Source organism: Labrus mixtus, chromosome 9 (assembly GCF_963584025.1).
Source record: "Labrus mixtus chromosome 9, fLabMix1.1, whole genome shotgun sequence".
Taxonomy (NCBI): domain Eukaryota; kingdom Metazoa; phylum Chordata; class Actinopteri; order Labriformes; family Labridae; genus Labrus; species Labrus mixtus.
In genome coordinates, this window is record NC_083620.1 from 9,528,563 (window position 1) to 9,542,490 (window position 13,928).

General features: G+C 43.7%; 2 protein-coding genes across 4 annotated transcripts in view; both read left to right on the plus strand.

The window, feature by feature from the left end:
- The window catches only part of acsl3a (acyl-CoA synthetase long chain family member 3a), a 31,112-nt gene extending 22,837 nt beyond the window's left edge, over window positions 1-8,275 (plus strand). For 2 of the 3 annotated variants that reach the window (XM_061045629.1, XM_061045630.1), the window contains exons 9-15: window positions 2,272-2,411; window positions 2,515-2,687; window positions 4,115-4,189; window positions 5,523-5,714; window positions 6,059-6,173; window positions 7,389-7,546; window positions 7,635-8,275. In XM_061045629.1, the coding sequence (XP_060901612.1) occupies window positions 2,272-2,411; window positions 2,515-2,687; window positions 4,115-4,189; window positions 5,523-5,714; window positions 6,059-6,173; window positions 7,389-7,546; window positions 7,635-7,792 (1,011 nt within the window). In that variant the 3' untranslated portion in view covers window positions 7,793-8,275. The remainder of the gene's footprint in view (window positions 1-2,271; window positions 2,412-2,514; window positions 2,688-4,114; window positions 4,190-5,522; window positions 5,715-6,058; window positions 6,174-7,388; window positions 7,547-7,634) is intronic. The other variant, XM_061045631.1, reaches the window with a different exon arrangement.
- Window positions 8,276-11,213: 2,938 nt separating this feature from the next.
- On the plus strand, window positions 11,214-13,305 carry kcne4 (potassium voltage-gated channel, Isk-related family, member 4). The gene is made up of 2 exons (XM_061045680.1): window positions 11,214-11,299; window positions 11,766-13,305. Exons 1-2 carry the CDS (start codon window positions 11,276-11,278, stop codon window positions 12,345-12,347), a joined length of 606 nt encoding a protein of 201 aa, XP_060901663.1. The 5' UTR covers window positions 11,214-11,275; the 3' UTR covers window positions 12,348-13,305.
- Window positions 13,306-13,928: the final 623 nt, after the last annotated feature.

Consider the following 13,928-nt stretch of genomic DNA (forward strand, 5'->3'; position numbering starts at 1 on the left):
AATCAGTGTTGAGCTTTGACCTGTGGTGCATTAGTGTGGTTTCTCTTTTGACACATCAGTTAGCACGGTGTGTTGTTTTGATTGGTTAAAACTAGGACAGAGACTGTTCAAATCCGGGACATGTTAGTGTTTTATAGATATTTGTGGGAACTCAGGACACAGAGCTTAAAAATGGCACAGTCCCACTCAAATCTGAACGTATGGTCGCCCAAGAGTAGGCCCAAAAACCGGAGCTACAGCCGAGGGGCTTCATGTTTTTATCTGTTTTTGCCAATTGTATTTCATGACCCCACAAAACGTCAAACTATACTGTACACACGTCTTAGTTCCATTGGCCTCTCCAGGATTTGGATACTGAAGGTCATTGCAGTTCACTTCTGTCTCTCATTTAATCGACTCAGAGACCCCCCGTCCTGGATTCCTTTGGTTTCTTTCTCTGCTTCTGTGGGTCACTGGTTGTCAGTAACCCCCAGGGGAGCCTTGCTGTTATGCAACCAAGCTTAAGAACACATTTGTTTCACATTGAACTCATTTATTCCTCTGGTCTTGGTGTATGTAGAGAAAGTTGTTGTGTCCTTTCTTCCTTTACGAGCTCTGTCCGTCTTCCATTTAAGATATTTACTGATTTTAGCCACAGGGAAAATTCAGGGCTCAGGGTGGGACTCTTTTTAGGAAGCAACTGCTGCACCACATACAGTATCTCTCCAACTATTTCTTTATCACCGGGCAGATTAGAAACCTAAAGAGACATTACTGATCAACATTGAAGTTATCTTTTTTTTCATGGTGCCTGGCTGTAAGAATGTAGCTCTGATTCATCCCTCCTCCTAAGGCAGTGAATCGTTCATATGACGCACGATGATGTGACTGTCAAGCACAACCTGAGTGCTCACTGTATGTGTTAAATCCAGACAGAGCGTTGACAATTGTCAATAAAGTTTCCTTTGAAAACTCCCTCAGACGGATTATGATCTTTGCGTATTTCAGTTGTCTTAAATGCACGTCTCAAATACAAACCTCGACAACAACGCCATCGCCAATAATCACAAGCTAAAAAAATTCCCAAGCAGCTGGAGGTCTGCAGCTAACGTTTCCCTCGTTCATATCATTCATGACTTGCCTGCTGTTGCCATGGTGCTTTCAGATGCAAGTTAACGCAGGCGCATATCAGGTTTGTGAAACGACTCATGGTTCGGCTTTCACTGCTCAAGGCTATGCAGTCGTGCGAGCAAAATTTCAAACATGCTAGAAACTCAATCTGACTGGTTGAGAGCGGCTGGTCATGCCGGGATTGGCCCTTAGGCAGTAGTAGCTCAGTCTGATGGGACTTGGGTTGGGAACTAGAGGGTCGCCAGTTCAGATCCTGGTGGGAACCAAAAATTCTTAGACCGTCCTGCACACTTTATGGCAAACAAAGTGCGATTAAGCTGAAATTTGGCGTGAAAATCAGATATGGGCCTGACTCTTCTTTGTGTTTTTGACTTCCTACGGCTGAATTTGTCCCGACCACTCGTGCCTGCTCCTCTGTTTTGAGTCCTACTTTGGAGGGTTGGGTGTCCTGTTTCCTTTAAGGAAGGCAAGTCATGATTCTTTTTGTTTTCAGCAGCAGACTTAAAGAGGGGTCAAATCCTTTGCAAACAAAGGGTGTTGCAACTGTTGCATGAAAAGAAGCCAACTCACTAAATGATGATTTGTGACGACAAGAACAAAGCAGTCAGTGCCACATATAGTTTTAGTATCATTTTCTATTTTCAGATTAAATCTCCTCTTTCAATCAGGAATACTCTCGTCATAGATTTAACCATTTATTGTACTTTTGGCTTGTACAGTTGTATTTGGCTGTATTGGTTCTGCTCTTAGCTCTGAGCAGTATCAGTGCAGCGTGCCACAGATCAGAGAGCGCAAACATTTAATACTCACCATGGGGACATGCAGAACAGAACCTGAATGTGCATGTAATGATACTGACATCTTGCAGACATAACAAGCAAACAATTCCTCCTAGAATATAAAATGTGCTGACTGATGCTGGTGGAGGTCGGGGTGTCTAGCAGCAGAGTGGATGTGATGCAGGAGGAGTGAGCAGCAGAATGGTTTAAATAGACCGCCTTGTTGTCAGAGTGTGATAATGATTGGTTGGCATTGGGGCGGTTCTCAGATCAGCTGATAGCCACTTGCGGGCAGGACTACCGTATTCCACCTGAACTAACGCAGGGCTCCATTTCTTCTTTCGACTTCACCTCGACCCTCTGCCCGGCTGTCTGGCTGCAGGAGATCATGGATCGCATCTACAAGAACGTGATGACCAAGGTGGAGGAGATGAACTGTGTCCAGCGAACACTCTTCATACTGGCGTATAACTACAAACTGGAGCAGCTCGCCAAAGGATACAGCACACCTCTATGTGACACGTGTGTACATCACTTTTTACTGTCGAGTTTTAATCTCATTTTCACATACTCACCCTGAATCCCTCTGTATCAACCTGCTTCTGTCTTCTGCTCCGACATACAGGCTGGTGTTCAGGAAAGTTCGCGCTCTGCTGGGAGGTCAAATGAGAGTGTTGCTATCAGGCGGAGCACCGCTCTCAGCCGCCACGCAACGCTTCATGAATGTGTGTTTCTGCTGCCCGGTGGGTCAGGGTTACGGCCTGACGGAGACCTGCGGAGCTGGAACCATCAGCGAGCGTAAGCACTGATGACATCACTAAGTAGTTCACAGTCAGAGAACATGAAACACACTGTGAAAATGGCCTCACATGACATCATCAGGTCACCCCAGTGAAAGAGATCTTGGTCTCAATGGGTTAATGACCTGCTTAAATAAATGTTAAATAATAGAAAAAGTTTCCAAATTCTGCAAGCAGAGATAACAAGCAGTGAGAGAATTTCACTGCAGGGATGGAAAAATGGATGAGAGGAAAATAAGGAGTAGATATGTTGTGCGTGGGTTGAACTAACTGAGAAAAGAGGAGATTGTTTGTTTTTTCAAAAAGGGAGACATGTAAAAGTCAACTTTAGGAAAATTCATCCCATAGTAAGCGGTTAGCATGATGTTAAATGTTAAGTTAAAGGTCACATATTCTGTAAAATCTACTTCACCATGTTTCTCTAACTCTAATATGTGTCCCTAGTCTGTCTATAAACCCCCCAATGATGAGAAAAGTCCATCCTCTCCGTCTTTTGCCTGCTCCACTTTTCAGAAAATGTGTGCTCAAACAGGCCGTTTGGAGATTTAACCCTTCATGACATCACAAAGGGCAGTAACCCCTCCCCCAGGTGGGTGACACTCCCACAGCTAGGTGTTTGTTCTGCCCTCTGAGTCTGCCTTCTCACCGTAAACAATAGGGCATGGTGCGAGAAAGCCCGAGACACCCAAGCCCTTCCAGAGAGGGGGCGTGGTCAGACACAGCTCATTTACATTTAAAGGTACAGACACAGAAACAGCCTGTTCTGAGCAGGGCTGAAATAGAGGGGTTTATAGACATGATCAAATACAGGATCAGAGTGGATTTAGAACAAGAAACTTCACACACATGTTTTGAGGAGCTCTGAGACTTAAAGATGTGTCGGGGTATCATTACTCAGATTGCGCTCTACCGGTTTTGCTCGCCATACAGACTCTTTTTCATACATTCACCAAATCCTGCTAACACGTGATTGGTAAATACAAATCTGACTGCAAGACATAGCACATACGGGAAACTAAAGCATATCGGACCCCCTATATTCTTCTACATGTCTTAATTTCTGAAGAATCTATGATTAGACATGAATCACTTAAGATGTTCAAAAAAGAATGCAAGTCGTGTCTTTGGTGGTGATCACTTCCTCAAAGATCTGCTTTGACCTTTAAGTCTTATTTGTTGGCGAATATTTCCAACCCGTTTTTGAAATAATGGAAATACTGGCAGCCTTTCCCAGGCAGATAAAACAACATGCTGCCTGCTCTCCTCTGCGGTCATGCGAGCCAGGAAAACACTGTTTAGTGGACATTCCTTTGGGATGTAGTTTCCATAGTGAGAGAACAAGTGACGTCGTGTTGCTATGGTAATAAATGTCTTGTCTTGATGCTTGTGTGCCTTCTGATGGTGTGTGTGTGTCGTCTGTTTCAGTGTGGGATTACAGCACTGGGAGAGTGGGAGGGCCACTGGTTTGCTGTGAGTTCAAGCTCAAAGACTGGGTGGAGGGTGAGTAAGACAGAGAGGACACACACACAAACACAGATACACAAACATAATCTCTGATGAAGCGATCCTGTGTGTCATGTGGAGACGCATCAGTTCTCATTCGGGCTGCCACTTTTTAATCGAAATTCGAACACTCATTCGACCCTGGGGGAGAAAGTTAAAAATCTGAACTGATACTCACAACTCTCCAAGCTGGCTCGCTCATATCTGTGCGTACCAGGAACCTCAGTGTGCTCTGAACCTCTGGGTGTTCTCGTCAGCAGGTCATATTTTAAATAAAAAGAGAGCTGCACTCGATCAAGTTTCACACAAACAATTTCAAAAACACGCAGCAAAGGTCGATGTTCATCATCATTCAAGTAACTGGACTATCATCACTTTAAAGGAAGAATGTGCGAAGAATGTATGTTCCACATAAATATATCATAAATCAAGTCTATCCTGTGTAAATGTGTCTCTGAGTCATGACTGTCTACAATGAGAGAGAAGTTCAAGTCCCGCTGGCTGTGTTGTTGTCAGAGCTGTGTTTACATGGACGGGACGGCCGGCTCCTCCCCTTGTGTATAAAAGCTGTTTTAGTCAAGGACTAGAGAGAAGAAGAAGAACATACTCACTGATTATTTGGATGTTAGTAAGAGTTTTTAGATCACGCTCATTCTGTGTCAATTTACATGCAAAGTGAAGCTACGAGCTAACCAAAGAGAGCTAACATTAGCATGCTAACACAACAATGCAGGACACAGGTGATTGCTGCTCAGCGGACAAAACTGTCCTCTGCTTAATTATGGTGCGTTCAAATTGTAAAATTCTTTGTGGGGACCCGAGTGGCGGGGTGTTGGAGGTGTATCTCTGGAGGAGAGCGGAGGCTTCAGTATGGAGGAGGTGTGGCCAAACAGCAGTTTGTTTCGGTTTCATGCTGGTGCTCAAGGGCACTGGATGAAAAAGTGGCACATTCTTACTTTAAGAAAAAACATGATTGCAGTTCAGTTTATTGTATATAAAATAGACTCAATGTCTCTCTCTCTCTCTCTCTGTTCATATTATATTCCATCATGAAACATGTTGAAGGTCTGTAACCTTGTAAGGAAAACATTCCTCTCTTCCTTTCACTGCTGTGTGACTTCTTTATGTAAGAGATCATCGCTCATTTTTATTGAAATCTGTTCAATCCTGATACTCATCAGCCTCCCTTTATTGCTCTCTTGGCTCGCGAAGCAGAAAGAATGGAAAAGAAAACACGCTGTTGGTTCTTTATCTCCAGAAGGTTATCATGAAGCAGCATCATTAATACAGCATTCAGATGCAATCCACTGAATTTAAACTCTGCTCCCAGGTGGTTATCGTAGCAGCGACAAGCCACATCCCAGAGGAGAGATTCTGGTTGGTGGACCCAACGTAACGCAGGGATACTACAAGAGCGAGGACAAACACCAGGAGGATTTCTTTGTGGATGAGAACGGCCAGCGGTGGTTCTGCACGGGAGACATCGGGGAGTTCCACAAAGACGGCTGCCTCAAAATAATCGGTGAGGAAAAGTGAAGGTGCTGCTACATCAAAAGCACGAGTTATCAACACTGTGTCCCAGATTCCTTTCATCCGTCAGTCTGACAGGAAACCTTTAACAAATCAGATTTCACATCACTTCCCAGAATCCCCCCCACAGCGGTGTTTACATCAGTCGGCCAGATGCCCTGAATCTTTTCTGTTATCTAGATGCCACCTGCCAGATGAGCACAGTTCAGTGGAAAGCAGGCTCTGTCCTCCTGGCTCTTCACTCCTCCTTTTTTAAGATTACAAATCCACACTTGTGGCTGTGCACGTGCGGTGGAAATGCTTTTGTCACTACAGGATTCTCTGCTGTGTTTGTAGATCGTAAGAAAGACCTGGTGAAGCTGCAGGCCGGAGAGTACGTGTCCCTGGGAAAGGTGGAGGCTGTTTTGAAGAACTGCTCTCTGGTTGACAACATATGTGCCTATGCAAACAGGTGTGTGTTCACGCTCTGGGGGTGCATCATTAAAAAAGACTAACGTAGAACTTAAACTAATAACCCGAGCCTTTTCCTACCTCAGTCTATGAAATGATCCGGCCTTTGTTTGGAACAGGCGACAATACAAGGCAGGCCTTCAGTTGTTTCCAAACAGCAAAGATGCTTCATTCTTGTGAGAGAAGTTTTCCGTCCTGCACATAAACAACAACTCACCGACAAATGCTTTTAAATGTTGGTAATTGTAACAGCGTTATTGAATCTGGAGAGTAACTAGATACGTTACCGTTAACACTGGTCACTCGTTAGTGTCTTTCATGTAAAGCAGCTAAGCTGGGGGCGAGGCCACCTATGGGTAACTAGTTGCTACAACAAAAGCCATTGTTTATCGGTCTTCTCATCCATAATGGTCAATTCTTGCTTCCAAAAAAACGACATGGCATTAATGAAGGTTTATTTTTCAGTTAGAGTTCAGTAGACAAATTACAGCCGTTTTCACATCTGCACTCCTGAAAATATCCAGATAATTTCAGCAGGACTGCTCCGGATATTCTCCTGAACTGGTTGTTCACACATGCTCCTCACAGCGGGAGACTATCCCTGTCAGACAGGGGTAAGAGGTGACGTAAAAAGTACAACTTGGAAGTAGTGGATGAAGCAACAGAGTCCTCTATACGACGCTATGATGAGAATATTTGTCTCTTTCTATCAATGCTACATGTAGTTGAACAGAATCTCAATCTGAACTAAAGAGTGGAGAAGAACATACTGGAGAACAGGAAACATAATGCAGCAGGTTCATTAGAGCACGGAGATGGTAGAGGTGGCGTGCAGACAGTCTATGGTCGTGCAGCGATCACAGGGAATAAACGTCACCACCCCCTCCCACTCGCTCCAGGTGAATTCTCCTGATTATATCCTGCTGCGTTCTCACATCAGCTCACTCTGACTTTCTGTAGAATAAATACGAGGAGGCTGGAGGAGAAACTCCGGGTGAAGAGAGAAACATTCAGCTGTTTCTGTTCACACATGACGCTCCTCCTGGAAATATCTGGAGTTTTTTTAAAGACTTTTCTGAAAGTGTGAAAGCAGCTATATGAGACGCAAAACTTTGACAGCATTTTGTGCATTTTTATTCCAAACCAAATTTCCAGACACTTTGATAGTTGTACGTTGTTTTTTCTTTCTTTTCCTCTCTCCTCTTCTGCCCTGTAGTGACGAGACGTACGTGATCGGCTTTGTGGTGCCCAATCAGAAGCAGCTGCTGGCTCTGGCCGAGCAGTACGGGATCCGCGGCTCGTGGGAGGAGCTGTGCAACAGTAAAGCCATGGAGGAGCTGGTCCTCAAGATCCTCACTGAGGATGCTCTTACAGGTGAGGGAAGCTCCACCGATCCAGAGACAGGTTGATACAGAAGTTTGAAGTTACACATTAGTGTTTTTACTCTTTTCTTTTGTTTCAGCCCAGCTAGAGCGCTTCGAGATCCCTCGCAAGATCCGCCTGAGTCCAGACCCGTGGACTCCAGAGACGGGATTAGTGACTGACGCGTTCAAGCTCAAACGCAAGGAGCTGAAAAAACTTTACCAGGACGACATTGAGAGAATGTATGGAGGGAAATAAAAACGGAGGACCAGCAGCACATCATCGTTCCCTCTGAAAACACAGACCAACACCTGACCCTGAACTCTCCCAGCACCCCTCAGTCCTTCTCTGTGAACATGAGCGCCACCACGACCTGAACACGTGGTTAATCGTATCGCACTAAAGATCTCTAAGAATGACGGTTAAGGATAGGGTGTTACTTCTGAGGTTCCATGATGAATTTTTAACTGAAGAAAAGCTGAGCAATGCTAGAAGAGAACATTAAAGCTCTCTGTCCACTGAGGCCTTTCCCTGTCTTTTATACCCAGGTGTTCGACCTCTCGCTGGGGTCTTTATTTGTCCAGATGTGAGTTATGAAACAGATTGTGTGTTAGCCAACGCTGTCTGTTGAATTCTCTCTGCAGTGCCACAGCAGAAGCTCAGCTTGTGTGAGTGGAGGTTTGTTGCTTCGATTTGTCACCTATGAGAAAAAAAAAAAATGTTAAACACGTCCCAACGAAAGGTTGTCATGGTTTCAAATTCCTTCTTCCTGCAGGTCAGGAGAGGGTGAACTCTTTTGTTTTTAGTTCTGTCAGTGGTTTATGTTGTTTCCCGCCTGCTGTCTGACTCTGTCTCCCGCGGGTTTTGGACGCCATTCCCTCCTCGGCGCGTCTTTGACACAGCACAAAGTCATCTGAGGGCAAATGACAGCAGATTTGTATCCGATTTTTAAAAAGAAAAATGACAGCAAATTAGAAAATGAAAGAAATGAGAAATGAAGATGCACTGTTGTTTAGTCTGCTGTATTTCCCTACAGTGTTAGAGTGTACTTTTTTAGGTGCTGGACAAACACCAACGAACACATTTCTCCGCTTGTTTTACAGATGAAATGACTGTGTAAACATGTCAGATTTGATAAATCATCGTGCAATATTGATCATTTCTTTCCAAATAAGGCGGTTGATTCCAGATGGGACAAAAATAAAAACCTTTCAGCACATGCCTGAGTGCACTGGTGGAAAATGACATAACATAACTTTGTTTGTGTATTTGGTGAGACATAGTTGGTGAGACGTATTCAGCTGGACGGTCTGTCTCTACCAGCTTCATGCCTCGTCAGAATGTGAGTGTGTGAATCAACAAGTCCGCAAACACGAGCCCAGCATCCCGCACCATGCGACACCTGTTGCCTTTTCTTTTGATTCTGAGTCTCACCTTTGTAATCCCTGAGTGTACATGTGTGGACGTGTGATCAGCAGATGACGCACATGTGTAGCCTCCATTTGAACTCGTCACTGACATGTTCGTTGGAGCTCCACTCCTCCTCGACTGCCTGCCTGCCTGCCTGCCTTGTAACATACCAGCTATTTATTTGTAATTTGCCAATGAAAACTGGTGGAAAGAAGTTAATAAAGATTGTGCTTGGTCTACAAGAAGCAGTAGCTCATTCTTGTTTTGCAATCATACATTTAGTATAGGACATATTTACATGACCATACGCCCCAATTTGACCGGGACCGTCCCATTTTCAAGCTATTGACAACTCATGCATTTTGATTTGATGAAGGATAAGAGTTATTCACAATAAGGCGTGTAGCTGACCTGATTGACAGGTGGGCGCGGTGTAACGGTTTGTCAGGAGGCTTAAAACCCGCCTCAGCTCCAGCTCTCAGTCTGTTGTTAGGTTGACTGAAAGTTAGACTGAGACAGTATTGCCAGCATGGAGACCGCCATCGATGGGACTCCAGCGCCCCCTGCAGGAACAGACGGGTGATGTCACTCAGGATTAATCCAGTAATATTCACAGTGTATGTCACAGGGTGCGTTTGAAATGTCATTTTTGCTTAGGAATGTTCCTAACTGAGTGAAATGACCCGGAAGCATTTAAGTGGCGGCCATGATAAGAGCCGTTTGAATTCTCTAAAAGCTAAGGAAAGGTGGGTCAATGCTTCCTTTATAACCTCCTTTAGCATAGGATACACTGGACCATTCTTTACCAAAGGAGATGAGATATGCCGCCCCACAATTCCTTGCGGCCGCAACATTTAAAGCGAGTCGCGCATCCGACCGTTCACAAACATTATCGATGACCGTAAAGGGGCTCAGATCATGTAAGGGATAAGAGACATTTTTATCCAGATGATGTTTTATTCAACATATTTCATTCACTTAAGAATGCTTTGTTCAGTTGTACATTTGTATGCTTAAAACATTTTGTGTAGGCTATATCTTACATAAATGTAACAATTAATTTCATACATTAAAAGTTATTTTGATGTTGATTTCTGAGTGGACAGGAATGTGATGGTTTCACTTTTGTTACTCGTAGCCTTATTTCAACCCAACATTGTGATAATTAGGATTATTTCACCGGCAAGAAGGCACAGGGGAAAGTTTTTTAGATGCGCTTTTTGTAGTCCATTTTCTGAACATTGTAGTTTCAACACGGCAGACCCACGTCATTAACCTCCGCCGGCCCGTCACATTTAATTACGTCACCTAGTGGAAATGTGGTCGGATTGTCAGAGCAACGAGATCACCTTTCCCTAAGTCCTTTATGAATTCTCCTAACATCTTTCCTTAACCTCATGACGTTTTCCCCGGGGTTAAGGTAAAGTGGATAGTAAAAGGACATAGGAGGGACAATTCGAACGCACCCTAAGTCTCGTCCTGACCACCTAACACTCTGCTACAGAATGCCCCAGTGGCTGCTGGGGGACGCAGTTTCAGGGGAACAGTACTACATCATCTGCAAAGAGTCGAGATTCAGATCAGAGGTTGCCAAAACCGGATCCTCTCCTCTCCTCCCTCATTAATTAAATTGAAAGTATAAACCACGATTTGTTGGGTGTGAAACAGAGGACTACAAAAAACACAGACGGATGATGATGCGTATTTATGAGATTACAGATGAAACAAAAGAACTGAATGAAATCCGCCCTGACTGATTTAATAACCGTCATTATGACGTGTAACTTTATACGTTTCAGCATTTATTACAGTATTTGGGTGTAATTTCCCCGAGTGGACACGCTGATTGGGAGGAGTCGAGTCAGACTGTTAAATTAAATCAATAGTTTCTCAGTCTCAGTCTTAAAATAAATAGTGCACTCCCTTAGAATGACCTAAAAAACAGAACATGAACACTTGAATTAAATCTGAAAAACAAAACAAAACCTGTGGAAAATGTTAATTGTCACTTATTACAGTCTTCCTATCTTTGGTCTGTTTTGAGCTTTGTTTGCATCGGCAAACCACTCGTACTGTTTTTACATTTGCCCGATAAAAATGAAATACTCATACTTTAAATCATTGTATAAGCCTCCCATAAGAGGAGTGAATAATCTTTAAAGTTACTCCTGTTTTCCTTTTACTCAACGCCCCTTCAGGACTTCCACAGCACCCATCTTGATCACATGACTCACGCTGACACTGCAGGGTCTCTATATAAAGAACTTCTTCCTCAGTGCTGCTGCTAAACTCCAGAAGAGCAGCCAGAAGGGACGAGCTGTGAGGGTTCACATGAGACTTTGTTCTTTGGGTTTGGTGAGTGTTTGACTTTGTATCCTTGTTGTTATTTTGAAGACCGTGTTCAGGGTTTATTTGAGCTCAAATCAGTTTCTGCAAACTTTTTGTAACTTTTTTTTGAAGGATCACACAAAAAATCAGACTTGTCAAAACTAATTAACATGAGTGCAAAACTTTAAAATAAAAATAAAACAACATATATTTGTTTTAGAATGAGAAGTATTTCAGTCAACTATGAGGATGGCTACTTTATAAACCCGAACCCTTATCCAAAAGACATGAAGTCATTATTTACAAGTGTTTTATCATAATGGTAAACTGTAATATCTCTAATATGGACCCTGCATGTTTTTGTTTTTACAACACTTCATGATCATCAACGGCAAGAAATCCGCACGTGGAGAAGTTCTCCTCGTGCGTAAAGTATGCATAAAAGTTTAAATTGATCCTATATTAATGGATGTACTCCGTTCTTCCTCTTTAGCACACTTTCTTGGTAGTTCCTGTAAGCTCCACTGACAAAATGGATCAACTTGAGAACTCCACTGCTCCACCTAAACGCCTCTTCCAGATGACACAGAGCAGCGCGAGCTCCCATGTGGACAAAAACGGCGGGAACGCGTACCTGTACATAGTAATAGTCATGTCTTTCTACGGAATCTTCCTCTGCGGTATAATGCTGGGTTATTTCCGCTCTAAAAGACGAGAGAAGAAGAGAACCAACATCTTCACGCGCCTTGTGCACGAGAAGGAGCAGCGGGAGTGGGGAGCGCTGCCCAAGAAACACAGCCTCACCTTTACCCCCGCTGACTCGGGACTACGCTCGGTGCAGGTGTCGCTGCCTTTCTGCGGTAACCACAGTAACCACTTTGGACACCTCCACGAGGGCGCGCTTTCCTCGCCGCTCGCGTGCGCGCTGTGCACGGAGCAGAGCAGCATCAGCTCCCTGTGCTCGTCCGCGGACACGCGCCTCGCCATAGAGGAGGAGTCGGACAGCGGCACGGCGGAGGAGCCGGAGGAGATCATGAAGGGAGGGTCCGAGAACAGCGGAGATGATTCAGGCTGAACTCCGCACAGACAGACTATGTTTCATCTTTGAAAGAAAAAGAAAGAGGAGGGACATCTCCTGGAGGGGAGTTCAGAGGACGTCCTCCAGATGTGCAGACAGTCCAACCATCAGCCTCAATCATCTATAAGCCATAAAAACACTTCTCAAACCACCCTAATCATGGAAGAAGCATCAATTATGGATGCAAAATCAAACCTTAGGATCCAGAGTGAAATGTTCTTTAGACCTGGTTGGTAAAACACTGACAGATTAGAGCACAAAATGTTAGATTTTTCAGTATTTTAAACCAGTTTCAAACATATTTTCTCTTCTTACTCACATCAATCAGAACATTTTTTTGAGGCTGTGTCCTTTTAAACACACTTAATGAAGGCCTACATCCAAATTAGGACACATACTGCTGTGATGACAAAATAACAGTGAAAGGAGTGACACATGTACATTGGTTATAATTGTGTTTTCTGTTTGGATAACCTGAGAGTGATATAAATGTTCCACACATATTTATCCATCAGTCTAAGAGCTGTATGTGCACCAGCAGCTCAGCACCCAGACCAGTGCAAAGGTAATCAAATCTGCATTGTGTAAACATGACTTCGTCACATTTGATGGTGGACCCCTCCCCGCCTGAGCCCCCCTCCTGACGCTGCATGGAGGACTGAACCATGACTCATCCTGCAGGAGGACTGAGGAGCTGTTTGTCTCTTTGTTTTGGACAGAACTTGACTTGCTCCTCCCATCATGGCGTGGCGGAGCTTTGAAGCGTACCTGGAACCCACTTGAAAGATTGTGTTAGTAGTAGCTTCACGATCGACTCTGCTTGTACAGTCAATAACGAAGGTTTACTTCATGAAAACAATGCACTGTAAATACTGTTTGAGTTTTTCACTTTTCAAGGCCTAAATTAAGATGGAGTCTCTGTAGTGTTTCTGAAATAATAAATGAACTGATGCAAGCCTCTGTTTTCTCATTTTCTGTCCTGAGATGTTTCACCAGTGGAGGGCGCTGTTGCAGTGTTTTCTGACTGCTTCCTTTTAAGAGATGAAGAAGATGGGGGAGGATGAAGCAATAATAGCCATCAGGTTGTCCTCAAAGATAAAGCCTTTATTCCAACATTAGAATAACGCAGAGTAGGAGTCATCGAAGCATCATAACTCCTATTTGTAGTTCATATCCCACTTAAACCTGACGACACAAACCCACACTAGATATTCAGATTTTAAACCGATATTCTTGAAAAATCTAATAATAGTGATACATGAATCTATATAACAGCAGCACGTATTCAAGTCCTTTATAGGCACTCAATAAAGGGAAATGTCGACTATCATAATCTGCGAGTGGACTCCTGCTCGCTGTGTAAATTAAGTTGCATAAACATGTTGCAAATGTGTCTGTGCAATTCAGACAGCTTGCAGGAGAATGCTTGCACCCGTCTTATGAAATGGGTGTCGTTTTTTTATGTATTTGGTGCTCCTCGAAACTATCATCAATTACAATAATGTAGATTAGATCATTTCAAAACATGTGGTATGAGGAGTGTTAAAAATGTTGACAACTGGAGAGCAGATTGAGTCC

Coding starts and splice junctions, on each gene's coding strand:
- kcne4 (XM_061045680.1), top strand. CDS start 11,276: ATGAGACTTTGTTCTTTGGGTTTG. Junction 11,300..11,765: donor GACTTTGTTCTTTGGGTTTG/GTGAGTGTTTGA, acceptor CTTCCTCTTTAG/CACACTTTCTTGGTAGTTCC.